The 26,910-nt window shown below is 43.8% G+C and overlaps 1 protein-coding gene across 3 annotated transcripts; it reads left to right on the forward strand.

Annotated features, from left to right (window-relative positions):
- Positions 1-2,892: 2,892 nt before the first annotated feature.
- UBP1 (upstream binding protein 1) lies at positions 2,893-26,878 on the forward strand. Of its 3 annotated transcripts, none has more exons than XM_065753380.1 (16): positions 2,893-3,460; positions 9,891-10,042; positions 13,831-13,907; positions 15,240-15,345; positions 15,960-16,066; positions 16,543-16,695; positions 16,847-16,957; positions 17,496-17,603; positions 21,223-21,326; positions 22,087-22,141; positions 22,351-22,441; positions 23,597-23,687; positions 24,351-24,460; positions 24,864-25,006; positions 25,765-25,816; positions 26,018-26,878. In XM_065753380.1, exons 1-16 carry the CDS (start codon positions 3,348-3,350, stop codon positions 26,053-26,055), a joined length of 1,611 nt encoding a protein of 536 aa, XP_065609452.1. In that variant the 5' UTR covers positions 2,893-3,347; the 3' UTR covers positions 26,056-26,878. The 3 variants fall into 3 exon arrangements, with proteins under 3 accessions (XP_065609452.1, XP_065609451.1, XP_065609453.1); XM_065753379.1 differs by having other exon boundaries at positions 2,894-3,460; positions 22,348-22,441; XM_065753381.1 differs by lacking the exon at positions 17,496-17,603 and having other exon boundaries at positions 2,896-3,460; positions 22,348-22,441.
- Positions 26,879-26,910: the final 32 nt, after the last annotated feature.

Genomic DNA, 26,910 nt, shown 5'->3' on the forward strand with positions numbered 1-26,910 from the left:
ATATGGCCAATACATATGTGCAGGAAGAGGCTAACAGAAGGATTATGAATTAGTTTTTGTAGTTGGTGGTTTTTAATAGTTGTTTTTAGACCTTTTGAAATATTATTTAAAAAAGGGAAAGCTAAGGGAGCAGTTACCATTCATACCACATCATGCAGAATGTCAGCTAGTTTGAGTGAATATAAAAAACATTCTGTGTGAAGATGCTATTTAACTAAAGATATTTTAAACTCTTTTACCAAAAGCTGAGGATGCTGTACTGTAATTACAAATGCTAGAGATTTAATTTATGTTCAGTACCTGAGCTGGTACAACTTCATATGTTGGGGTTTTTGATGGATCTGGCTGGAAAGCAGTGTGCGTATGTGCTCTGGATCCTCAGCAGATGATCTGAGAAAGGGGACCAAGGAACCTGCCCCAAGGAAAGCAAATCTGCCAAAGGTCTGTACTTACAAACAACAAAATCCATGCAAACATACACATAATCATAAACCTACACTGAAAGCTGGTTGTAAATAACCCAGGGAGAGAAATAATGCTACAGAAAAAAAAAAAAAAGGACAAGGATTACAATATTTATTATTTAATAGAAGAAGGCACTTTATATCCTAAAACAGAGGAAAAAAATATTTTCAGAAATACTAGAAGTCCATTTACTTATCACAGGCAAATTTTATCCAATTTTTAGAGGCTGAGCTGCAAGAAGACGGATCATACTGTACCTACTCACAGTATCCTTAGCAGTTATTTGAATTTATATCAGCAGAGAACAATTCCTTTTTAAAAAATATATATCTAAAAATCACCAATTTATGGCCTTGTAACTGCTATGTAGCTATACTGAAGTGGAATAAGCAGATAAACCAGTTTTCCTATGCATAAATCACTTATCTCTGACTGTCAGAAGTAGACAGTTCACCACCCTTAGCTTTCTGCTAGCTACCAATTTCTTTTGTTTAACTTAGAAAAGTGCTTTATTTTTAATGTTATTTATGCTATTTTTCATTCTTATAAGACCTGTTTTACGTCTACCAATGTCTGCCTAGAGAAGGTTTGAGTTTTCAGTTTAATATCTAATTTTCCAATGCTGAGAGTTTAAGCCAACTTGTACCACAGCTGTATAATTACTAGCAGTTTATTAACTGGACTATAAACATCCCATAAAATTCACTAAAATTAATAATGGTATTTTGTTGTTGCTGTTGTTATCCACCTTTAAAAATGAAAAAAAAAAGAAAGGAATAAAAAGGAAATCATTATTGTTTTCTTGTCAGGCTTAGGAGTGGTATTTTGCCAGTAATATTTTCAGTTCTGCTTACTAAAAGCTGTAACTTGGGAGCTAGTGCTTATGTTAAGAAGAGAGTTGGGCACAGTCTCATGCCCTTTTCATAGATTTACCTTTTGTAAGCTGTTGCTTGTGTTCAGATGTTCAGAACTGTTTGTCTGCCCAAAGACAGGCAGGAAACACTCATATCAGTTACTGTAGCAAAAATACCACTACTGTTGTGTACAGAAATGGGCGGTTGAGTCTTAAAATTACCACTCACCTTTAGGAACCAAGAATGCATGCTTTAAAGGGCTGCGTGTTCCTCTGTATCCTTGAGGATGTTATGTGTACTTCTGGATCAACAACAGATATTTTATTGTCAGTGCTATGAAGGCCGTGCTGAGTTTTGAAAAACCTGTGCAACCATAGAGCAGGTTGATTTGTGATGGTAATACAGAATCATAAAATATCCCCAGATAGAAGGTACCCTTAATGATCATCAAGTCCAACTCCTGGCACTGCACATGACTGAGTGAAAAACAGATGGGAAGCTTCGCTGGGGAAGATTTAGATTAGACCCGAGGAAACATTTTTTCTCTGAAAGAGTGGTCAGGCACTGGAATGGCCTGCCTAGGGAGGTGGTTGAGGCACCATCCCTAGCGCTGTTCAAGAAGCGTTTAGATGAGGTGCTAAGGGATTTGATTTAGTACTTCAGTGGGTGCGATGGTGATAGGAGGATGGTTGGACTAGATGATCTTGTAGGTCCTTTCCAACCTAATGAACCTATGAACCTATAAGATGCTTTTTCGTACGTCTGATGTTTTGCAGCCTCAGTGCTTCAATAGGTGGATCGTTTTAATAGAACTTCTCAAAAAACGATTTAGCAGTCCTCTGAACGATTAACATTCGAGTCTTTCACGGTCACCCTAACAGCATCCCTTCACCGCACCAAGTATTTAATGGCCATAGGGAACAGCATTAATTGTAACCCCCTGGGTTCTTCCTTCACATTCCTCTGCAACTGCTGGGCCATTGTCATACAATAAGCATGCACTGACTGCTTTGCTGCATCTTGGCTCTTTGCAGGGACAACGTAAAACAATACATTAGCTTGATTTTAGGCTGTTTTTCTATTTTCGGTAAGGACTTGGCGTTGCACAGAGACAAGCTTCCTGCCTGCGGGCGCTGTTTCTGCAACAGCTTGGAACCCAGGAGGCAGAGCTGCTGAAGATCTCTTTAGCAGCGTTACGACTACGCTGCTCGTAGTCCGTGTGCCCTTTGGCCGTAGGACCCCCAGCAGCACAGCCCGCCCCCTGCCGCGCTGTCTGCGCAGCCTCGAGGCGGACGCATTGCCGCCTCGCAGCGCCGTGACGTCACTTCCCGTCTCCTTCCCTTTCCGCTTCCGAGAGGCCGCGCTCCCGCAGCTCCGTGACGTCTTCCGGCGTTGAGGAAGCGCCCGCCAATTGGCTGCGCCGCGCACTCGGCTCGTCCCGCTGCCCCCTGATTGGCTCTTCCGCCGTAGGCCGGCCAATCGGCGGACCCCATGGCGGGCGGGGCTCCGCCCCGGCAGCGGCGGCGCTAGTGGGGGGGGGAGGGGAGCGTGAGGAGGCGGCCGCCATGTTGGCGTGAGCGGCGGCGCGGCAGGCGGGAGCGGCGGGCCTGAGGCGGCGGCGGGCGCCCGCGCCGCAGCTGCTGCCGCCCCGGCGAAGGATGCGGCGGGAGGCGCCGCTGAGCCGGGTCGGAGCTCGGACGGCGGCCCCGAGGGGTGTCCGGTCGGGGGCGGAGGAGGAGGAGGCGGCGGCCGCCGGGTCCTCAGCCCCCGTCGGCGGCCGGGCGGCCGCAGGATGCTGAGGGCGGCCCCGCGCCTCGGTCGCGCCGTGGGCGAAGGGCCCCCCCGGGGCTGAGCGCGGCCGCTCCCTCCGCCCCGCACGCGTTTCTCCGTCCCGCTTCGGCTCCGCGCCGCCCCCGGCCCCTCGCGCTTCCTCGAGACGCCGCCTCCCGGCGGAGGCTCCGGGGCCGAGCGGCTCCGCCCCGTCCGGCTCCTCCCGCGGCGCCGCGGGAGCGCGGGGGGCGGCGGAAGATGGCGTGGGTGCTGAAGATGGATGAGGTGATCGAGTCCGGGCTGGTGCACGACTTCGACGCCAGCCTCTCCGGCATAGGGCAGGAGCTGGGAGCCGGCGCCTACAGCATGAGGTGCGCCCCGGGGGCGGGAGGGGGCCTCGGGGCTGCCCTGCGCCGAGCGAGGCGGCCGTCTCTCTCCCTTTCTCCTTTTCCCACTGTTCCCCTTCCCCCCCCCATCCCTCGTTTTCATTTCCCGCACCCCGAGAGCGGGCACGTGGCACGTTCCCGTCCTTAAAACGGTATTTGCCTGCCTCCCAACCCCCCCTTTCTAGAAAATTGTTCTCCGTTTTAATTCTGCAGTTGTAGTTCGCAGCAAACCACGCCTGCGTTCTCCCTGGCGTTTTAGAAACGCGCTTTTATGAGCGACTAAGCGTTGTGGCTGTTAATTGAGTAGTAAAATGGCTGTACTTTAGTCACTGTGTTTATTGTTTCGTATTTACGTGTGGATTGGGTCTCTGGTGACCTCCATTTTTTCCTTCCACTGCCATGGAGTTCTTCCTGTTCTCGCTCGGCGTGGCAGTTTCTTCCCCTCTTGATCGTTTTCCAGGTTTTACAGTAGAAGTATTTAAGTAGTCTCTGGGTGTGCTTTCCAAAGTTAAGATAAAACTGTACCTCTTAGAAATAAAGTACGTTTGATCTCAGTTGTGCGCAGAGCAGTTTGGTTCCCAAGTGACTTGTCAGTGCCAAAAGGGAAACTGTTTTGAGACCTTTGATTTTGGGAATCTTTCACTCTGAGGCCTTGGTTGTGTTACTCCATGTTTTGAGTCTGGAGGAGAGATACGATGCTGGTAGTGATCCTTGTGGGGGCCAAACCTGTGTGAGAGGTGTTCTCTCTCCCGGGCTTGCCTGAAGCTTGCTCTCTGCTCCCCGCCCTCCCCCCAAGTTTCAGCTATTTTGTATATTTTAAGGAAGTATCTCTCAGTTCTCAGGTGAGGTGCTGTAACAGAGATATCCTTGTTTGAAGTTAGAGATTGGGGTTGAGCAGGAACAAGGGCTGTCATCCTGGCTTTTGGGATTGTTGGTGATTCACCTCTTTCCATGAGGATCCTCGTGAGCGTACATCCAGCTCTTCTGGATGGTTATTCTTCCTCTGTGCCAAGCAGACGCTGATCCCATGGTGCAGTATGCGTGTCACTGGGGCTGTGTGGCAGCTGCCTGGATGACGTTTTACTTCGGCTTTGATCTTCAGTGTTGTTGTTTCATCGTCCTTTTTTATTTTTGATATATGGACATTTCTAGTTGCTTATTTTGAGTTCCCATAGGAGGAGTTTCAGCAGTCACAGATAACTCACAAAAAGTAACGGTGGATAAGTGAAGCTCTACATCAATTTTAGATGCAGTATTGTTCTGTTTGCATTTTGGAGGAGTCACTTAAAAATGCTTTGGGAACGCACACTAGTATTTTAACTTCATTCTTTGAACGCAACTTAAAGGGATCACATAATTGCAGCTGGTGTTTGCAGGACTCAGAGGGATGTCAGCATTTTATGCACTTGCTATGTGTTTTTCAAGTTATGCTTGTGAGAAGCGATGTCCTGTTCAGTTGATGGCGGTGTCAGATGGGAAAACGAAGGGAAGTGGTGTAACACATCTCAGCTCTGTGTGCCAGCAGAAGCTGTGCTGTTGTTACTTCCTTGCAAAGGGGTGACAGAAGAAAAAGAAATAACAGTATCATAGCAATAACATATAATTTTGGGGACCACTAATCTTTGGTATGAGCTATTAGAAAACGGAGACTATTTGTCTGAAAAGAGAACCTTGAGGAAGTACTTGCCATGTTTAATCTGAGTGATTTGATGAATTAATTAATTGATTGAAGTTAAATGAGCACAAGAACAAGAAGAAATACCTTAGTATCTGTGATTGAATTAGTATGTATAATTTGGGAGTGCGCTGTATTGATTTTTTTTAAGTGCTTGTGGTATTTCTGGTGTGGAAATTAAGGCCTGTCCTTAGGGAACTTGATTATTTCAAGTGTAGCTACTTTGGGATGTATTTCTGGATTATAACCTGAAGTTTATTAAACTAAATTGAATACGATAAGTCTCACACAAATGACCACAAAAAAAAATAAAACAACCCAGACAGCCCTTCTTTTTTGGGACACAAAGTTGGTTTGACTCTCCTGCCTCTGGGCAGGAGCCTGGGGTGTGTGTGGGAAGGTGGTTGGCCGTGGCTGGAGGCAGGGGAAGGCTGCTGCAGGCGATTGGGTTTTCTTGCTGTGCTCTAAGGAGCCACCTGTGGCCTTTAATGATCAGGGAACATTGTGCACTGACTCCCATCCCAGGCTGAGCCTGAAGTGTCCACTAAGTTTATCTGCATAGAGTTAAGGAACTGCTGTCCTACAGCTCATCGTGTTGCTCTCCAGTGAAGAAGGGAGGGTGTTACCTCGTGGTTTCTGTGTCTCTGACGTTCTTTTATTGGCATCTGTTTTACAAGGCTGGGTCAGGACAGTTACCATCCTAGCTTTATAGGCACTGTACAGAAAGAAAGAAAGAAGTTGAGTCCTGTGCTTCAGGCCCTACTTCCCTTGTGGCTCCTGTTACTTTCTGACAGGCAGGATGACTTCTTACATACCCCATGCACCAACCACTACTTTGAAACTGCCACTGTTAAATATTCCTTTTAAAAGAGAAGAGCTGACATGAGGCATCCCGAGAAGTGTTTTTAAATAAACATCACAAGTAAGAAGCTGTGTGTTGTAGTAGTCTGTTCTACTTGTATGTTGTTCTCTGCAGAAAAAAAAATAGTCGTTGCTGACCTCGGGACTGTGTAGAATAAAACGCTATGTACTGATTAGTTTTGGAGCCTGATGCAGCATGCAGACACAAGTATGTCAGTATTTGTCAGGAAATAGGTATCAGGGGAGAAAGAAAATCCACAGACCAAAGCCTTTATTACCACAGAACACGTTTCTGGTTGCAGGTGGTTCCGTGGCTGTGCTGAAAGCTCAGTCTCGTTCTTCCGACACTGACTTTCTTCATTTTTTTTTCTTCTCTTCCCCCTGGTTGAATGCATGAGCACATTTTAATAGGTCAACAAGAAGACCTTTGGGCTGCCATACTTGTTGTATTCAGTGTCCACCCCTCGTTGGCAGACAGAAGCAGGGCCTGAGAGCAGGTCTCCTAGCTGTGTGCTGCCAGCAGTCCATACTCCACATGGTGCAGATCGGAGCAGCTGCCTGGCTTCCCCGTGTTGAAGAGTCAGGGATTTGTGACTGCACACAGACATTGGTTGTACACCACCTCCTTGCTTCCATCGCGCCTTCAGGAACACAGAGCTTTTGCTGGTAGGATTTGGGTGTGTGGATGTCTCCTGCCAGACTCCCTGTAGGCTGAGGCCTTTGGGAGGTTGAGTTTCCATCATGAAGTTTGTAGGATTCCCAGCACGGCAGTACGTTTGCACCTGTTTTCTCATTCATCTTGTTTCATGTCAGAGAAAGTTGTTTCCCAGCAGCTACTGCTGGTGATCTCTTCTTACACTGAATTTCCTTTTCTGGACTCGGGGAAAGTATTAGGAAGCGTCAGCCCGTTTCTTTACATGTTCCTGCTGCTCGTTCTTGACACCTCAACAGCGCAGAGCTTAACTCCAAATCCTAATTCCTATTCAAATAGTGCTCGAGAAACATTTTTCTCATGGTATTTGCCCTTGTAAACCATGGTTTAAAGTTTCAAAAGACCTGTGTGTTCTGGGATGCTTTAGTACTCTCACACCCAAAAGCATACAGCCCAGAGACAGATAAGGCAGGTGATTGATGGAGTGTCGCTTGCAGCTTTGATGACATGCTAGTTCCTATTTTTGTAAGGTGGTTCTTTTGTTTTATGACCACAAAATCAATAGGAAGGATTTTGTATTTGGAAGGAAGGTGATTTTTGCGGCCAGCGAAGGCATTTCACAGGCATGGGAAAAAGTTAACTCATGTTTTTCTTGGCCTTTCTGTACTTTCTTTGTATGGGCTATTTAAAATGGGATAGCTTATCACGTGTGATCTGTGGAACTGGATGCTGCACTTCAAGCTGTGAGGTGCACCTCACTTGCTCTTGTGTACCTCACCACTCCTGTATGGTGGAGCTGCATCTGTGTGCTTCTGTAGCATGGATAGTTGCAGCTGGGTGCTTTTGGTGTGTGATGAGGATAAATTCTGTTTTTATGGGAACCATTTCTCCTTTCTCTAGGAGGAAAGGATGCTTTTACTTGAAAGCATTAAATCCCGAATTGTGAGGGCCCTGGACAAGACTATTCCCTCAGCTGTGTAGCTGTGCATTAGGCTGTGCTGATAGAGATCCCTAAGTAGCCCTGCAAAATATTTTGGAGGGGGAAGGGAAGGTGCAGCCCATGTGGCAGGGATTCCTTGTGCCAGCTGTGCTTAGGAAACCAGCATTGCTGAACGATGGGCTCTTGAACACTGTATGGAATGGGTGGGCTGTGCTCAGCTGCTGTGCCACGGGGCCAGGGCTGCCTCATCAGAGCGGGACAGAGCTGATTTCTCAGTTCCTTTTTTAAGAGGAGTTAATAGTTGGCTTGAAATCCATGCTTTTCTTTGTCACTGACACTTTAAAACCTAGATTTGAAGTAGTTTATTAATACCTTATTGACTCTCAGCTTTATCAGATAGGTATATGTGTGTGTTTGAATGTGAGAACTCTGACTTTCCATTCTTACAGTGGACAAACCTTAACGTTAGTTCATGGTGTTTCATCATGGCTCGGGTGTAGTTTTGAGTTGTGCTGGCTTTTCATTTGGAATGTGCTGGTGCCCAAAAGCCTTTATCAGAGACATGCGTGCTTGTGTTATGGAGCAGTGGCACAGCTGCACAGAGAGGTGGTGGAGTCTCCTTCTCTGGAGACGTTCCAGACCCACCTGGACGCCTACCTGTGCAACCTGGGCTAGGGAGCTGCTCTGGCAGGGGGTTGGACTCCATGATCTCTAGAGGTCCCTTCCAACCCCTAAAGTTCTGTGGTTCTGTGTGTGGGGAAAAGCTCTGCAGGTTCTTTTATTTTCTTGTGCCATTTTCTGGAGGTTTTTTTTTTTTTTTTTCTGTAATGGTGGCTTTTAAGGATGTGCTTTGTGTGCTCTTTACAGCTAAATTGTAGGGTTGGAGTAGGATGTCTTTTTTCCTCTGCAGCAGCAGTTAGTCATTACCACTCCGCAAGTATTAGATAAAGCAGATTTCAAGCTGGCTAAATTTGTCTTGTTTCTGTTTGGTGGCTTCCAGTGCCTTGTCTGTTAGTTTAACTAGCTCCTTAACCACTGCACGTGTTCTTAAGATAGGCCAGATGCATTTTCATTTCCTACCTATGTTTTATAGATAAGGGCTTGAAAGATGCTTTATTTAAGTAGACGAGAGAATTGCTTTTCAATTTTGTGTGTTATATGAAAGCAGGTACTGCAGACATCGAGAGCCGTGAGCTTTGCATGTCTTCTTTATTGCAGTCCTGCTCTTCTGTGTGTGTATTTTAAACACTTTAATTGTTCCCATGTTCTTTCCATTTTAAAGTGCCTCTTCATAAAAACACTGACTGCTGCTCAGGGTTACAGAGTGTGTCACAAGCACAAGTTCCCGGTGCTGAAGTCCCATCTTGGGAGGCTGCTACTCCCCAGCTTGTGCCAGGGCTCCCTCCCATGTTGGGCTGCCTCTGCTCAACCGTGGAGCTTTTCCCTGTTTCTTCCCACTCATCCTCATGTGGTAGCAAAGGTATTTTCTCTCCTACCTCTGGATAAGTGGCAGCTTTTGTCTGTGGAAAGGAACTCTTCATTAAGGTATACAGCCTACTCTGGGTTCCAGGTTAGGGGGCTGGCATCCGGCAGGCTTGTAGTGCTTTTTTGAACAGCTTCCTGACTTCGTGCCTTTGTAGCATCTCCTGTGGTTCCCTCCTTATGGAAAGAAGCCAAGGGACCTGTGTGGATGTCTTTTTGAAATTCGAGTTGTTACTTCTGGGAGAGACTGTAAAGACTAGGCGAGAATTCCCTTCCATTAAAACAGGCTGTAGCAGGAATGAGCAATGGCAGGACATAACTTTATTTCAGAAGCTGTGGAGTACGAAGAATAAGTATCTCTTGAAAACTATGTCCTGTTACTGTATGTGAGGGCACCGAATTAATATACTGCTAATACTGAGTAGTTAATTCTTTAGAAAGTGTGACATTGGTTGTTGAAGTTGTGTTTCTTACTGCTGCCTGTGGACAGCATGGATTGCTCTTCGTACTTCAGAAATTGGAAAGGCAAGATTTTACCGCTCTTATTTTGTTCAGTAAGTGAAGGAAATTGTTGGCATATGTTGTCTATAACTTGCGAGTCTGCTGCTTAATTGTTACTGTACTATTGAGTGTGGTAAAGCCAAATAACAATTAAGTCTGAAAAATACTCCATGTCAGCAGTATATATGTTAAATAAAATTACATTAAATGGGGAGAAGGATTTTCAGGGTTTTTTTTTAATTTTTTTTTTGTTAATTTTAGGTAAGACATGTCTCACGGAGTCATTGTGTTTTTTTCTTTTCAGTGATGTTTTGGCACTGCCTATTTTCAAGCAGGAAGACTCCAGCCTTCCACCAGAAAATGAGGCCCAGCATCCACCCTTCCAGTATGTTATGTGTGCTGCGACATCTCCTGCAGTAAAACTGTACGATGAAACTCTTACATACTTGAATCAAGGTTGGTATGGATGTGTTGCAGGCATAACTACCATGAAAGCAGGTTGTGGTGCCAATTTTAAAACTAGGTTTGTTTCATATTTTGAGTGAGTGAGACTGGATAACTGGTTAGCCATCATGCGCTGTCCGTGTGGTACACGGATAGCTCTGTGTCTTATGTTTGAAACAAACACAAGTACATCTACCTTTGTAGTCACCAGTTGTACGTGTCTCACTTTTGTCTTGTCTGCATTTATCAGAAATTAAGTAGATGGGTATCTCATGTGAGTTTTGCTGTTTTTTTCTCACGTAGCCTGCATCTGACTTGCATGAAAGTACAGCTTGCTTTCTACAGACAGCACTGACTGCTGAGTAAAATAATACGTGATAAAACCTCCCTCACGTCAGGAAATGACATTGCTGCCCTAAGTTTAGTCAGCTAGTGTTTTGAACTGCAATCAAAATCATTTTACAGTCTTTGGACTATATTGATAACCTTTGCATGCTCTCCCTCCCCTGACTCCATCTCCAATACCATAGGATCACAGTTCCTAGACTTGTGGGTTTGCTTTTTCTTTTCTCTGTGTACTTGCACCTAAAAGTCTCTCAATAGACAGCACTGTAATTTGAAGGCGCAGATCTTCAGCAGAGTTTGTATGAAAAATAGCAAAACAGTGTATACCGTTTCTTTTCCATGCCCTGCTGTGTTTTTGTGCATTTTAGTCTTTTTAGCTCAGGTGCTTTTCTGAGCAATGCTCTGCTTTAGGATGCAGGTAAGAGGACATGCATTAAAATATGCATTGCTGATTTTTCATTGGTACCTGAAAGTGTTTCACTGCACACTGAGCCCCTTAAATCCGTGAGAGCAGATTGTATCTAATTTCATAATGACATGGTGACAAGGCATCATTTTGAGCTTTCCATGTGAATCGAGTTGCCAAGTGCTTCATCTTGCAGCAGCAAGTCTGTCTAAATATACCTTAAACATTACTTGACTTGTCTACTAATGAGAGTATTGGAAGTTCTCGAGGCAATTAGTCGTTTCTTGCGAACACAATTGCATAGTTCAGCAGTTTGCTTAGTCAGGTTTATTCTTTTCTTAATCACTTCTTGTACGCTGCGTGCTCTGTTTAGGAGCAAGCAGTACAGTTGCATCCATGTGCTGGACCAGCTGTATGCTTGGCACTGTTTAGAAAAATTTGCTATCTGTAGAAATAGACTTTTTCTTCAGGGACAGGATCCAAGCTCCCTGCCCACACAGCCCTTGAAGGTCAGCACGGCACGCTGCGGGGAGCCAGCACAAGATAGCAAGCTGAAATAAAAGAAGTGCTATCTGACTTGTGAGGAGAGCTTGTCATTTAAGTACCACAGCCTGAAATAACTGTAATCATTTCATCTGGCCTTGAAAATCTCTGCTAATAGAAAGATTTCTTGTAAACCTGTTTAGTGTTTTTGCAGTGTCCTAGGTAACTTGCTGATATTAAAACATAAATAAGTTGGTATGCACTTTTTCTAAATGCAGAAGCACACAGTTGTCCAACTTTTCTTTTGTGCTAATACTTAAGGAAGAAAAACATTCACTGCTCAGATTAAGATTTTTTTCCTGAAATTATCTTCTAGCTGTTAGTACAAGCCCTATGTATTAATACATTAATCATGGGATAGATTTGAGAGGTGAAATATTTCACACGGAAGTCAGCTTGAAGTAGAGATGTAATGGTTCTAGTCCTGTGTTGCTGCTTACAATGCTTTGGAGTAGTAGTGATGCATATGTCTGCAGAATAGGTTGGAATAAGTTCTCTAGAAAAGGAGTAATTTTACTTTACTTCCATTATCTGGTTTCTAGTTCAGTCCCGTTACCACTCTCTTGCTTAAATGATTTTCAAGGGGATTGCAAGTAGGGAGTACTGGACCACAACTACCAGAAGCCAATGTAACATGTGCCAAGTCTGTTAAGGTATGATGATATTTCCTAAGGGAACACCTGAGTATGCCCTGACTTTACTCTGTGTCAGTAAGTATTTTAATGAGAATAGCTAATGGAATATTTTAGGCGATGAGTTTTTCAGCTAGAGCTGATGCTAGAAGTTCACGTCTTGGAGTGGTGATGGCTGTTAGGCATTTGTAGGGTTCTTAGTTGTAAGATCTGTTAATTGAGTCCATGAGAATGAATATTAGAGCTGTAGGACAATGTCCTAAGCTGGCTGCCGTTCAGCTAGGCGTGCATCCTCAAATAGCAGAAATGGTGTGGAAGGAAATCCCTGTTAGAGGGGAAACTTGTAGGTTTGCGTATGCAGAGCAGCGAGGCTTGAAGTTCTGTGAATACAAAGGACTGATTGAGAGGGATGAAGCGTGTCAGCAAGGAAAAGCCAGCAGAGCAACATTACAGGGATGATCTTTCTCTTCTACTCAGAACTGGTGAGGTCAGACCTGATGTTCTGTGTCCAGTCCTGGGCTCCTCAGGACAAGAGAGACATGGACATACGGAAAAGTACAGCAAAAGGCCACAAAGATGAAGAGGAGACTGGAGCACCTCACCAATGAGGAAAGGCCGAGGGAGCTGGGAGTTATCTGTGTGCAAATACCTGAAGGGAGGGTACAAAGAGGGAAGTTGGCGGTGGGCAGTGCTAAGAGAAGATTTAGCAGGCACAAATTGAGACACAGGAAGCTCCCTCTGAACACCAGGCTGTGCACTGTGGGTGACCACGGAGTTAACTCAGAAGTCTGGAGTTGGTCTGGATGTCCCTGCTTGGGTAAGGGCAGGATGAGGACCTCCAGAGATTTCTTCCTAGCCATTCTGTCATTATACTGATGTGAAAGAGTGAACTACTACATTTTCAGAGTTAAACATTGAGCCATTAGATTTCGTAGCACCTTACGTTGCCTTGCTTCTGTGGCTATTGGTGAGGAAAGAGCAGAGAGAGCATATATAGCACTCAGTGTAGCTGTGACTGGGATAATCAGTGCTATGCCACTGTTCGTACTTTCAAAGCAGCTACACACACAGAACTCCAGGTTGGGATGTATCTATTCCCTTGTCTTAATTTCTTTTTTTCTTTTTTTTTTTTCCTTCATTTCAAAATGGCAATGAACAGAGAGTGAAAGAATTTTATTGGTCATGCTGGATTAAATCACAGAATCACAGAATGGCTTGGGTTGGGAGGGAAATAGTTCCATCTGTCCTGCTGTGGGCAGGGTAGCCACCTGCTAGATCAGGAGTAGAAATGATCTGTTGTTTGCTCAGCTGCACTACATACATATAATTTATATATATATATATATATTTATGTCATCAGTAGTCAAATGTTGCTGGAGTAAACAAAGCCTGTATGTATGCGGTGTATACCCAGATAGGCTAATTGTGTTACAGCAAAATAAAAAACCCTTCAGAGTAACTCTCTTTAAAAATCTTCTATGTGGAAATCATACAAAGGCAAAAGGTAAATAGATAAAATTAAACATGGGAGAGTGGTATGTATTTTGCATGAAGCATTTCTGGGAAAGCAAAACACCAAAAAAAACACAAAATCAAAAGAAAACTCCAAGCCATCAGAAGAAAAGAGTTACACTAACACTAAATGTGAAATGTAATCCTCAAACTTTGGGAGCATTTGTGGTTTTACATGAATTAAAAAAATTCACTTCATTGCACTTATTCCTGTACTGTGCAGTGAACCTTGTTACAGAAATCTCTTGACCAGAAGTTTCAGGTACTGCTATTGCTGTGTATGAATCCCAGGCTGATTTAGGTGCACTGAGCGCGAGTGGCTTTGTGGTCTGACTGTTCTGTTGATAACTTTTTCTTTACAGGTCAGTCCTATGAGATACGGATGCTAGATAATCGCAAAGCTGGGGACATACCAGAGATCAATGGAAAATTGGTGAAGGTGAGCAGTAGTTTCTAATAGCATTGCTGTCAAACCTCTGCTGTTTGTTTCCATAAGAAAATACTATGTCTAGTGTGCCACTGCACATACCTGGTTGTCTATAGATGTGTATCCAGTGTCTTTTGAGCCATCCCACAAATCCATAGGAAGGCAGACCTCTGTAATTCTGCTGCTTGTCAAGCACTTCGTTCCATAGCTGAAGTCCTGTTCTAATTCTGTATTTGTCTCGTTATGCTTTAAAGTTAGCAGAAGGTGTGATCAATGTGGAGAACGAGGCAGAGTGAGAAATGCCCAATTCATAGTACACGTTATTAAATAATGGCCTGGTGGTGTGGAGGGGAAATTGGATTTTTCTCATAAGGATGTGGCAATTTTTATCAAATCTTCCAGGAAAATCTTACTCATGTTTAGTATTCTGAGAAGAAGGAAAAATTAAAGTTACTTTGACAGCAGCACTGAGAAATTAAAGTGGAACGGCGTGCCTGTGGGAGGCTGAATCTCTACCTGTCAGCTTTGGGCTGTATCATTTGAGAAGTTTGGCCAGCCTGTATAGTCCTGGGCTTTGTTCTTACTTGTCTGTGGGATGCTCGTTCAGAGATAATTTGAAGAAGCGTTAAGCACAAGCATAACATTTGGCTTTGTGAGTTCTGCAATTAAACCTTTACAGGCAGGCATTTTGACTTGCCGTAATAAGCATGTTGCAGATTTTGCCCCATTAGGTGCTACTTCGTTACAGCTTTGGGAGCCTCTCTGCTGCAGTTTGATAGAGTCATATATTGGTTATGAGCCGTTCGGTAGGTGGAATGAGACAAAGCATTGTGAAAGCTTTATAAACTAACCTTTAATATAGCAAAGTATTGTGTTGCTGCATCAGCAGAACTGCCACTTTGGATACTGGCATCTCAGTACACTGACAATGAGGACGTTCCACACTGATGAAACTGGGCATTTTGAAGTTCAATGCTTGTCAGCCAGTGCAGCACAAAAGGGGCGGTGTGTTTGTGCTTATGCAGCGTGGATATTGTGCTGCCAGTGTTGCTCCCTTTGCTGCACATGATTTATGGTGACCTTTAGAGTAGAGAATAATTTGTAAATCTCGTTTTCCATTTTTACCACATTTTCAGCTGTTTCCTTCTGTTCAGTTGTATTTCACTGTTCTGGAATGTTCTGTGATATTGATGGTTGCCAAGGTTTTTCTCTTGTCATTTTTCTGTGAATATATATTTCTCTTCTGTATGGCTATTTTGGAATGCGTTAGTGCTTCGTCTTCAGGCAGAGTTTCTAGACATACAACGTTGTGGCTCATCAGATTATTGTTCTCTTCTTTATTAGAGTATTATAAGAGTTGTGTTCCATGACAGAAGGTTGCAATATACCGAGCACCAGCAGCTAGAAGGATGGAAGTGGAATCGCCCTGGGGACAGACTTCTTGACTTAGGTATAATTGTTTCTATCTGTTGGCATTATATTAGATTAAATACTCACATTTAGATCAGTCATGGTCACATTTATGCTAACACGGATGAAAAAACACAGAGCAGTGTTCTGTGTGCCTCTCTGTCTTAGTGTATTTCCAACAAAAATGTTCTTTCACGTTCCTTTATAACCTTAAGGAGCTGCAGAGTAAGGTGGCAACTCTGCAACTTTATACATTTAGTATTCTTTGTCATTTTAATCCCTAAATGTTACAGCAATTAGGAGGATACAGATAAAAATAACTTTCTCTAGTCGATTGTGGAAGTGGAGCCAACATGACTTCTTTATTTTGCACAGCAATATGGTTGTTTCATAAGCCCTGTGTCACTGGTGGGGGGAGGGGGGAATTCAGAAAACACCCCCACACACTGAGCACTTCATACGTGGAGCCTACTGAGATTGTTCAGATCAGTCCTAAAAAACTGTTCTGACAGCCCACGTTTTCTCACTGTTCACAAATATGCTCGTGGTAACCTAATAATATATAATGTATATATATATATAATGTATTCTTACATGAAGGCGTATTCTCTTGGAATATGATCACTTAAATACATATTACTTATTTTAATGTAGATATTCCAATGTCTGTTGGAGTCATTGATATCAAGACAAATCCAAGCCAGCTCAATGCAGTTGAATTTTTGTGGGATCCAACAAAATGTACATCTGCTTTTATTCAGGTTTGAAACTTTACTTGACTGGATGTTTGCGTTTGCTGCCTTTCAGGTCACAAACAGTAGTACATTTGCACTTAGCAAGTTCTTGGTTTCCAGTGTGTGAGGTAGCCATTAAATACCAGGTTTATTCTGTCTACAATACATGGAACAATAGTATATTCATGATAGATAAAGTTGCCATGCTGATACGTTTTTCTTAAAACATGACAGCATATTCTTAGAAGCTGCAATGACTTGTGGGTTTTGGAGAGACTTTGGTCTCGCATTTGCTTCCTTTCTGCCCTGTCAGCTCAAGTATAACGTTTTTGGCTTCATTTCTATGTGAGCAGGAAAATACAAGTTAGTTATACAGCGTGGTCCTCAGATAATGCTGTGTCATTTGTTGCTTGCCCTTAAAAATATACTTGTGTGTGTAACACATTGTGAAATTCGTGTGTAGAATGCTTCTGAGATGTTATTTGTTCTTTTTTTTTTTTTAGGTACATTGTATCAGCACTGAATTTACCCCTCGTAAACATGGAGGAGAAAAAGGAGTTCCTTTTAGGATTCAGGTTGACACTTTTAAACAGACTGAAAATGGAGAATATACAGATCATCTGCATTCAGCCAGCTGTCAAATTAAAGTTTTTAAGGTAAGGGTAGAGAGCAGGTATTCAATGAGACACTCAAAAGCTCTTAGAAGATGGGGGACATCTTTCTATTACTGTTTGACTTCTGAAATCAGATTTCAGTTGTAAAGCTGTTTTCCTTCTGCTTTCTGTTCATGTAACTGTTCATTTTTAGCCAAAAGGAGCAGACAGGAAACAGAAAACAGACAGAGAAAAGATGGAAAAGCGAACTGCGCACGAGAAGGAAAAGTATCAACCTTCGTATGACACCACCATTCTCACAGAGGTAACAAAACAGATTTGCTTCTGTTTGCTGAGGAAAAAATACATAGGTGTAGTCTTGAAAGGATTGGGGAACAGTTAGTTCTGTGCAAAGGAAGGCTTTTATTTGGCAAACCTGTCTGGTGGATGGCAACATTAAATTGAAAGATTCTGTTAAATAAGCTTCATTTAGATAACAGATGCTTGTATCACTAAGATAGAACGCTCTTTGACTGACTGTACTGAACTCAAGAGCAAGTCTTCTGGTACAAGTCTAAAAACCTTGCCACTGAAAAGGCTGAAAAAAACACACCAACAGTCAAAACAGGGGGGAACCTAGAATTTAATTCTCTACTAAGATTTCACTTCAAACTGTGGGGTTTGTTTTGGACGTTATTAATTGAAGGCCAGAGCCTCGGTAGGTTTCTGCACTTTCTTTTATTTAAGCACCGGTGAATTCTAGACAGTTTTCTAAAGAATTGCAGAAGTTTTTAAAAGGCTTTTAGATCTTTCCTCACTGTATAATGAAAAGAAATTGATCCAAATCTTTGGTGTTTGTCCAGATGAGGCTTGAGCCTATAATTGAAGATGCAGTTGAACATGAGCAGAAAAAGTCCAGCAAGCGGACTTTGCCAGCAGACTACGGTGATTCTCTGGCAAAGCGAGGCAGTGTAAGGGACTTCCGCTTACCTTTTCATTGTGCAAGATACCTTGTGCAGTGTTAGATATAGGAGAAACTTCCGCAGCACAAAGCCAAAAGATTCTGATTGCAGTGTCTTAACCTGATCCGCTGTTACGCATACCAATTGCTCCATCTTTGTTCTTAGCAAAGGAATACTTCCTAAATCTAACACTTAAGATAAACTGTTGCAAAGGGACTGTGTAACTTTCAAAAGTAAAGAGCTTTAAGTTTGTCCAACTTTAAATGAAATAGCGTGTTGCTTTCCTGTCTGTGTGTGCGTAGTGGAAATAAGAACAGTGAAACGTAGTGAAAATGTTTTGTCCCGTCTTTGTATTCACATTCAATATATATTTCCATGTACATCAGTATTTTCAAGTGGCATGTAGTGTCGCGCGTGGTGGATCGTTATTTACTGATTTTTCCTTTAGCCAGCTGCATACTGTGCTCCAAGCAGGTTGAATGTAGTTCACAGCAGTCAGCCCAGCTTCACAGTGTGTGGCAAGGGTGAGCATCAGATCTCCTCTGGGCTTTTGAATATGAGTGAGAACTGAGTAATGGTTAAGATGAGAAACAACGCTGTATCTTCCGTTTGGCAAAGTTGCCAAGTCTGTTAATTGCCTGGCTGTGGAATGCAGTTATTTGACTGTTGTTTGAACAGAAGTCTTGTGATTCTCCTTCCTTCCAGCAGCACTGGGGCGGTGACTGCCTGACCGATGTCCCTCAGACATTAATTGGTTTTGCATTTATGATCTATTAAAACGATGTGTAGGGTTTGCTTTCAGTGCGTGGCTCTGGTTTGTAACCAGGGAGAGATCAGGCATCATGAATTTAGATGGCTTCTTCAGCAACTTCCTCCCCCCCCCCCTCCCCCCAAACAGCTGTAAGCACTGAGCTGACCCTTTCTTAGTTTGTTTCTCCTTACATCCACACCTCATGTGGCAGTATCAGTGGTATACAGGATACGTAATATATGCATATGTAATGTTTGGGGAACAACTTCTGCTACAATCAGAGTAATCAAGTCTGTGTGAGTTGAAGCTTTCCACTTCACATGAGGAAGGGTCTGCAGCTGCGTAGGGCAGGAGTCCTTTACTTTGCAGGTTCTTGGGAAAAGCTCTGCATAAGGAAATAGCTGCCCTGTTGTCTGAAGGTGACACTGAGTGCCAAAGTGTAAGACTGTTTTGGAGTATGCTCTTGTTTGGTGGTGGTGTTTGAATATGGTATGGAATTCTGTGCTGAAGTTTCTTTTCACTCTCTTGTAAAGCATGAATAACTTCAGTCTTTTCAGTGCTTCCAAAGTTAGGAGCATTCTGAGTTCAAATGCTGCATGTCCTATGTCTGAAAAGTTGTATGCTGTAGTGGTTGGTGACCCTGCCCACTGAGGGGGGTGAAGTGAGATAATCTTTGAACTCAGGCCATTCTCTGATACGTTCTATGATTCACACAATGATTTTTTATCTTCCATTTTAACTCACTGAAACTGTTGGCCAAAGTTTATAACATCATTTAATCCCCATCCGGGAGGACGTTAAAGACAGGAAGCCTGAATAATTTTATCAAGAATCAATGTTTAGAAATAAAGGCATAACTTCTGGAGTACAGTTGTGTCAGAAGGATCATCTTGGTGTGCTAGTAACAGAGAACAGTTAGCTGAGACCTAGAAAAGAAAGCAGTATATCTTTTCTCTGGTCATTATGTAGGAAGATAGAACAGCAGTGTTTCTGCTGTTCTCTGCTGGCTCTTGACACACTTGGATTCATCCTTGGGATGCAGTGACGTTTTTTTTCTTTCAGAGTTTATGTCCAACCACCCAGGACTTCTGTACTAATGTCAGCAGCTCACTGGATGGCCCTTGGTTAGCTCAGCTGTGGGTGTAGGAATGTACAGCATCCCCTGTGAGTCACCACGAGTCTGTCGCTCCAGGGCAGTGGCACTGACTGCTGCTGGGGAGGGCAGCTGCTGTCTGTGGTGTGCTCCCCTTGTACAGCCCCCAGGGTACAGAACTGTCACCTGGGATGTTAGGTTCCAGCCTGCCGAGTCTGTGTGATTTTGAAAGCTTAACCAGATCGCAGTAATTGCTAGAAGACACTGGAAAAAATGTGTGCCAAAGCCATTTCATGCTAGAGTTTTTCTACCTTGGACCATTCAGAATTAGGCATCTCAGTGCTCTAATGCTCATCCTTTCCCTCTGCATCCTGTGTGACAGAAGAAAGTGGAACTGGGCCAGTGGCCACGCTGCAGGATTAGTACTGCTTGTTGGCTTTGCGTAGGACCGAAGTACGCTTTCATGAGAGGAAGCACTACTCACTTTTGCTCGGGGTTTTCTTTTCCTGAAATATCTCGGGTGTGCTTTCTTTCTTTAAGCCCTGGGCTTTGCTGTGCAGACTTCAGCTGAGTTTGATAGAAAGAAACGTGAGCAGCAGCACATGGCTTGGTTCAAAGCCTGTTCTCTGATACCACTGCATTCTTCTGCCCCTGCACAGAAATGCTTGCAGAACTGAATCTTAAGTGGAGCAGTGGCTGAGGATGCACAGCTTGCATCTCTGTGTTCAGATAAACGCTTTGCATTAAACTTCAGCTACAGAATCTCAGGAAATTACGGAAGATGTATTTTGCTCCCAAAATATCTTAGACAAACGCCTGATGTCACCGTGTTGAGCTTTCATTTGAAATCATGCCTTTGGGGCACATAATTCTTTGAGATGAACTGGCAACTTAGCTGGAGTAGGAACAACAGTGGGCAGAATACAGAATGGGAGGCAGAGTGGCTACACCAGAAGGCCGTGGTGTGGCTGGTGCTGGTCGTAGCCTGGAGGTTGGCTTTGACTGTGTGATTGATGGCGGTGTGTACACAGTGGCTACTAAAAATACCCATTTGAAGCAATTCTCAAACAAGGAATTTCCTAATTTCCAAGCTGTTGGCATGTAGTTGTTCAAGGTTGTGTGCACCGTGCTAGAGCTTCTTGTTTGCAAAATGAGCCAGAAAAGACTGAGTGGGTTAGATAGCTGGCTCGCCGTACACTCGTGATGCCATAAATTGGGTGCTTACTGAGCAGCTGTGGAAAGGCAGTAAATACAGCACAATTTCTAGTCCTACCATAAATGATCAATTTTCATTTAACAGAACTCAAGCTGTATTCAATTGCTGCCAGGGCAGCTATATTACATTGACCAGCAGTGTGAAATCTAGCTACAAATGTTTCCTTACTGTTGCTGAACACCTATCTTACACATGCAGCTAAGCAGCCCGCTCATGCAAGGATGAAGAAAGCTGTTTGAGCAGGTGGCTTGGGGTTGGGTGGTTTTAAACAGACTGATCTATGCAGGTCCTTTGTCAGTTCCACCAGTGGTGCCTTCGCTGTGTTGGCTGTGAAGGTGGAAGTAGCAGTCTTGCAGAGAGAGCAGGGTAATGCTGGCTTCGGCTTGGGAGTATCTGCATGTCAAATATGGGATGGAGGGAATAAAGAATTGGAATTACACATCAAAATTAGCGTGGGGGGGGGGGGGGGGGGGGGGAACCTAACATTTTGTGTCTAAGTAAAAGAATTGTGCATGAAAGCAAAAAATGTATTGTCAAGAGAAACTTAGTTTTAATTCTTTACCTTCAGTGCTCACCGTGGCCTGATACTCCTACGACATTTGTAAACAATAGTCCTACTCCTGCTCCAACTTTTACCTCTGCTCAACACAATACCTACAGTGTCCCAGACAGGTAACTTTCTTTTCTGTAGCTTCATTAAAGATTGCATTTGTAAGCCAGGCATGTTCAAAAGTGCCTTCTGATTAAATCTAGAAGCTTTCTGATATCACTGGGGAATGAGAGAGTATTGTTTTGCCCTCCGTATTTATTTGAGAGTCCGACATGTGCTTGCACTGCATGTTTATTATGCCATTTCTTTTTGCTTCAGCGTTTTTCTTCCTTGCTAAGGGATACTAGAAATTCTTCTTCTTGTCCTTTGACATACAGTGAATACTTAGTCATGTAATGATTCTAATTTAGTCCCTGTCAGTGTGTAGAAACTATTTAGCTTCTTTTTCCATTAAGAATGGTCTCTCTTCCCCTCACACAGTTCATATATTTGCGAGACACAAAAGATCTTCACAAGCTTTTTAACAAAAATTGTCTAAGTAAAAACGTGTCCCATTGAGGCATTACTTAAGCTATTACAATTAAACTTGGCTGATCAAGGAATAAGTCACAGTGGTACTGTCCGTGTACTTCTATAAGCCTCGTAGTTTGCTGCCTGTTCTGCAGTCAGCCTCTAGGACACACAGACATCCCTGTATCCTCCCATGACTGCTGGCAAAGCTGCTCCTCCAGCTGGTAAAGAATACACAGGTTAGGAACCAGGTGATGGTGTGTCAGGGTGTGATGATCTTTCTCTCAGATATAAACGAATAAAGTTACATTATTAAGTTTCAGTCTTTGTGGTGTTTAATTTGTCTTAATACTTTTTTTTTTCCTCCTCTAGCAATTCTTCGTCCCCAAATCATCAAGGAGATGCAACCTCTCAAGGGTCTGGAGACGTGAGTGTTCGCTTCCGGGTACTGATGGTGGTTGCATTTGCACAGAGACATATCTCTCATTTATTTATGCCTTGGCATTAATACCAACTGAGGAAAAGCGTTTAATTGAGGGAGGCTTCAGTATTTTGGGGTGCTTTTTTTGTTGTTGCTGGGGTTTTATTTATTTATTACATACAAATGTTCATGTCCAGCCTTGTTTCTTATAGCAGCTTCATCCTTCAGCCACAATCCAGGAAACGCAGCAGTGGTTGCTCAAGCATAGGTTCTCTACCTATACAAGACTTTTTTCAAATTTCTCAGGTACTGATCAGTTATCTTTCATTCACCTTTGCGTTAATGAGCAATTTTTATGTGGAAAATTACTCTGTAAAAATAACGTGGCACCAGTATTCATCACAGCTTATTTACTTGTTGTGAGTAATTTGCTAGTAAGTGCTCAGTTTAGTTTTCAGTGACAGAGATCCCTGGAAAACTTCTAGATCAGTTCTTCTTTTTCTTGGTAGTCTTCATATGGCCACAGCAGCCTTATACTGCGTGACGGATCTCCTTTGGAGCAAAAGATGTAGTGTAGCTTTTATTATACTACTTCAGTTGCTTTTCTCATTACAGTATTTATGGGCAGTGATGACAAATTCTTCTTGCTAGCTTTTATCTGTGCATTCCTAGATCATCTGTGGATTGTTTCCTTAAATAAAGGCCATCTTTTTCTCTCCTCCCACTCACCGATTACAGTTACTGATTTTTCAGACTTCCGTTTTCTTTCTTGACACCTATGCCACTCCTAGGAAATACCCTTCCGTTTTGTGTTTAGAACTGATCAGAGTCCTTCACTAAAGCTTTCTTTTCTCAAGTAAATGCTCTGGGAAGCAGCTGGTTTCACAGCTGACTGACTGCCAGGATCACTCTAAAAAAGAAAACACCTGCTCTTGCGTGGTAACTATCCCACTAGCCTGGATTCACTCCACAGGCTGCCAACGTACAGGCTGGGCTATGCTGCCTCAGTTATGGCAACCCTTAGCAGCATCTGCTGGATCTGGGTGCAGTGTAGTAACTTAAGAACACAGAGCATGTGATGTGTTAGTGGAAAGCCTGGGACAGTTTGGTGCGGGTTACTGCACATGAGAAACTATCACTTCCCATTGTTCTCTGTGTTTGCGCGCATCTAAAATACACTCACGTGTTTATCTGAGTCCTTTTTTGGATATAAAACCGTCCTTTGTCTCTACTGAAATTGTGTCATGTAGAGTTTGTAAGATGTGTACAGCAGTATGTAAAACTTGGAAAGCTGCTTATTGCTTCGTAGTGCTGGCTGGGAGCAATCTGGTTTGTTCATGTTCATAGGATGCCACTGTGGTTGCATAGTGGTTGAGTTTATTCTTGGTTTAAATGAACATACAGTTTCTTCTAAAAAAGTGCAAAGAATAAACTTAGTGAAATCCTCATGCGTTCCTCCAGGTGCTGATTTATTAAAGCTGACAAGAGAAGATCTGGTACAAATCTGTGGTCCGGCCGATGGAATTCGGCTCTACAATGCACTGAAGTCCAGGTAAAACATGGAGCACGTGGTTCAGTTGGTTTTGTTCTGTTGCTCCCCAGAACATGGAGATGTGGGGAGTGGGAATTCAGCAGCAGGATGGGCCCTCAGCGCTGCCCCAGGGGCTGTGAGCAGTCAGGTCAGGGCCGCCTGTGGTGCCCTCGGTGCAGCCCTGCTGAGCTGCACGCATCAGTGTGCTCGGGAGTGAGCTGTGGGACTGGTACCAGTGGGGCTGCGCACCGCCGGCTTCCTGTAGGTGTGAACTTGTTGCCACAACACAGGACAGCACACATGGGCGAGCTAAGAACAGCCTGAGGCTTTTGGATGTTACAGGTGTTGACTGCCAACACAGACTGCGTCTGTGGTTGGTTCTGACCGGGATGGGCACTCACTGCTGTGAACCTTGGTAGGAATTGCTGCTGCTCGGTAGCACCGAGCAGTGCCATGGTGAAGTCAGAACTGAATGAAAGTTTGTTTAGATCGGATATGGCAGCACCTGAGAAGCCGCTGACTGATGGTGTGATGTCAGGTCCTTATGTGAATGTATTTTTTTGTCTGCAAGAGGAAGCATTTCAAGCATACTGTTGGCGTAACGAATTTGCACTCGTGGCAGATGACCTCTTGTCCTTCCAGGGCAGGGAAGCACTTCTGTCACGTGGTCTGTTTGCCTTGCAGGTCTGTGAGGCCCCGGTTAACAATCTATGTCTGCCAGGAACCAGTAAGGAGCATACAACTGGAAAGGCAAGATGCAGGCAACGGTGACAGCAGCAATGGTGCAATATACGGTATGGCACTGGGGGTCCCTCAGCGTACTGGTTTTGTGTCTGAGAAATGTAAACCAAGATGGGGGTGGGGGGAAAAACAGTGAAGATGAAGTTCTGTTCTGATGTACAGCGAAACCGCAGGAAGGTGTACGCAGAAGCGCACAGCTTGTCTGCTAACACTGCTCAACCTTAGAACCTCTCAAGGTTGAATCCTTGGTTTTTCAGTCCACTGATAAAACTAACTGTAGTTAAACTGACAATTAATTCAAGGGCTTCCAGATTTGCTGTGCTGTGTTGCAAGACCAAGATACACTAACTAGATGCGTGTAGAAAGGTGGCTGCAAATTAAAGACTTAAATTTGCTGTTTTAGTTCAGTTGCACAGAAAATTGGTGCTTATTCATGTTTTTTTCTTTTCCTGGCAGTTTATCATGCAATCTACTTAGAAGAAATGGCAGCCTCAGAAGTCACACGCAAGCTTGCTTTGGCATTTAATATTCCTTTGCATCAGATCAACCAGGTTTACAGACAGGGACCCACCGGTATCCACATTCTTGTTAGTGATCAGGTAAAGACAGTTTTATTCTTCAGAAAAAAAGCAAAGTCAACCAGAATGGAAGGGTTTTTTTAGTTCTTTCTTTTCTAGTTTGTTGCTATTTTTTGTCTGTTTGGTAGTGCCACCTTGCACTTGCAGTGTGTGGTGGTAGGACGAGGGGAAATGGCCACAAACTGAAGCACAGGAAGTTCTACACAAATGTGCATGGGAACTTCTTCCCAGTGCAGTGACGGAGCAGTGGCACAGCTGCACAGAGAGGTGGTGGAGTCTCCTTCTCTGGAGACATTCCAGACCCACCTGGACACCTACCTGTGCAACCTGGGCTAGGGAGCTGCTCTGGCAGGGGGTTGCACTCCATGATCTCTGGAGGTCCCTTCCAGCCTCTACAGTTCTGTTATTTTCAATCCAAATAATCTCTGACGATAAGGAGAGAAGGACCATGCTGGTTGTGCAGTTATGAGGTGCTGCATTCATTACTTGCTTTGTATTTAGTTTGAATGTGTCTGAAGACAGGGGCTACCTTAGTGCTGCTGAACACAGCTTACCCAGGTCCCTGCTGTGCACAGCCACAGTGAGAGGCTCCTGCCTGGCTGTCACACAGTTAACAAACTGTGTTTAATTTGGTACATGCCTGTCACATCTGAACACTTGCTGAGCGAAACCAAAACATGCAGTTGCTCAAAAAGAAAAGGCTGTGTTTAGTATGGAATTATTATCTGCGCTGCTCACACACAGGAGGGTTTCAGAAATGTTTTCTTGTTGCTTTTCAGATGGTTCAGAACTTTCAGGATGAAAGTTGTTTCTTATTCACCACGATAAAAGGTACGGCATCTGGTGACAACAGATCAGAGCATGGCTGTGCATTGCAGCACCAAGCTTTGCTTAAAGCAGTTCCAAGCACAGTGTTTCAGAGCAGTACAGAACTACTGCGTGTGAGAACTGGGCTCGTTCCTCAGTGTCTGGGTGCACTGCTCTGCAGGCACGGTTCTGTTTCTGTAAGACTGACACTTCTTTCTGTTTCAGCTGAAAATGGTGAAGGCTTCCATATCATTCTGAAGTGACGTCACACAACTGCTGGGCTGCTATTGCCATGCTGAATGAAATCCTGCCCGATACGAAGATCATCCAAAACCTTAGGATCTAGCTTCACCGTATAAGATGTTTCATATTGAAAACACAAAATGACCTTTCTAATGAGCTGTTTGATAGGTGAACTTTCTTGTCACTGCCATAGCTAAGTGTCCTCATGAGAGGTATAATGCCGTGACAGCTTACGTTACAGGCACGGAAGACAATGTAAGCACAGGTGCTTGCCCTTTGCTGAAACGAGGCAGATTACGGCCAGTAGATGCAGTTTCTGGAGGTGAAACACCGTTCCATCTCTACGACCTGTATCCAGTTGGAGATGAATGTAAAATACTTGAGGGCATTGACCTTTCTGTGCCAGTTTGTCTGTGACTTGCTTGTACCTTACGCTGGGTTTATTTTTTGATGTTAGCAGAGCACATACGAATCTGTGTGGAGGTGAGTAGTGAAGCTGATAGCGATCAGGTCGCCGGGTCTCGGAGAGTAAAGCTGTCACAACAGCTTCTGTGTAAATTGTGTATAAGAGTGTATGTAAGAAGTGTAAATGCCAGAATAGGGCTCTGAGGAAGCCCTAGACAGATGCAATATATGCATGCAGCAAACTGCATTATTAATAGTACCTTATTGGAGGGATTAATGCAAATCCTGTGGGGTACTAAGTAATTGTGTTTTGCTTTAACGAACTTTAATGGAAAAGAATTGCCTATGCATCCTTTATTTTTAGTTTCCTAGGTTCTCTGCGGAGCACCGCTGCAGTTTAACTCTTTGCTTATAGAGGGTGGGGCGTAAACGTCCTCGTGCTGAGGGGGGCCGTTCTGACTTAGCGCAGT

This window comes from Cyrtonyx montezumae, unplaced genomic scaffold (genome assembly GCF_038088225.1).
Source record: "Cyrtonyx montezumae isolate F1298 unplaced genomic scaffold, pur_monq_1.0 scaffold_8, whole genome shotgun sequence".
Classification (NCBI taxonomy): Eukaryota; Metazoa; Chordata; class Aves; order Galliformes; family Odontophoridae; genus Cyrtonyx; species Cyrtonyx montezumae.

What these genes read in the sequence shown, in the direction of transcription:
- UBP1 (XM_065753379.1), top strand. Translation starts at nt 3,348, where the DNA reads ATGGCGTGGGTGCTGAAGATGGATGAGGTGATCGAGTCCGGGCTGGTG. An exon ending in GGACAGACTTCTTGACTTAG is followed by an intron (nt 15,346 to 15,959) that starts GTATAATTGTTT and finishes ATTTTAATGTAG; the next exon opens with ATATTCCAATGTCTGTTGGA. An exon ending in CTCTGGCAAAGCGAGGCAGT is followed by an intron (nt 17,604 to 21,222) that starts GTAAGGGACTTC and finishes CTTTACCTTCAG; the next exon opens with TGCTCACCGTGGCCTGATAC.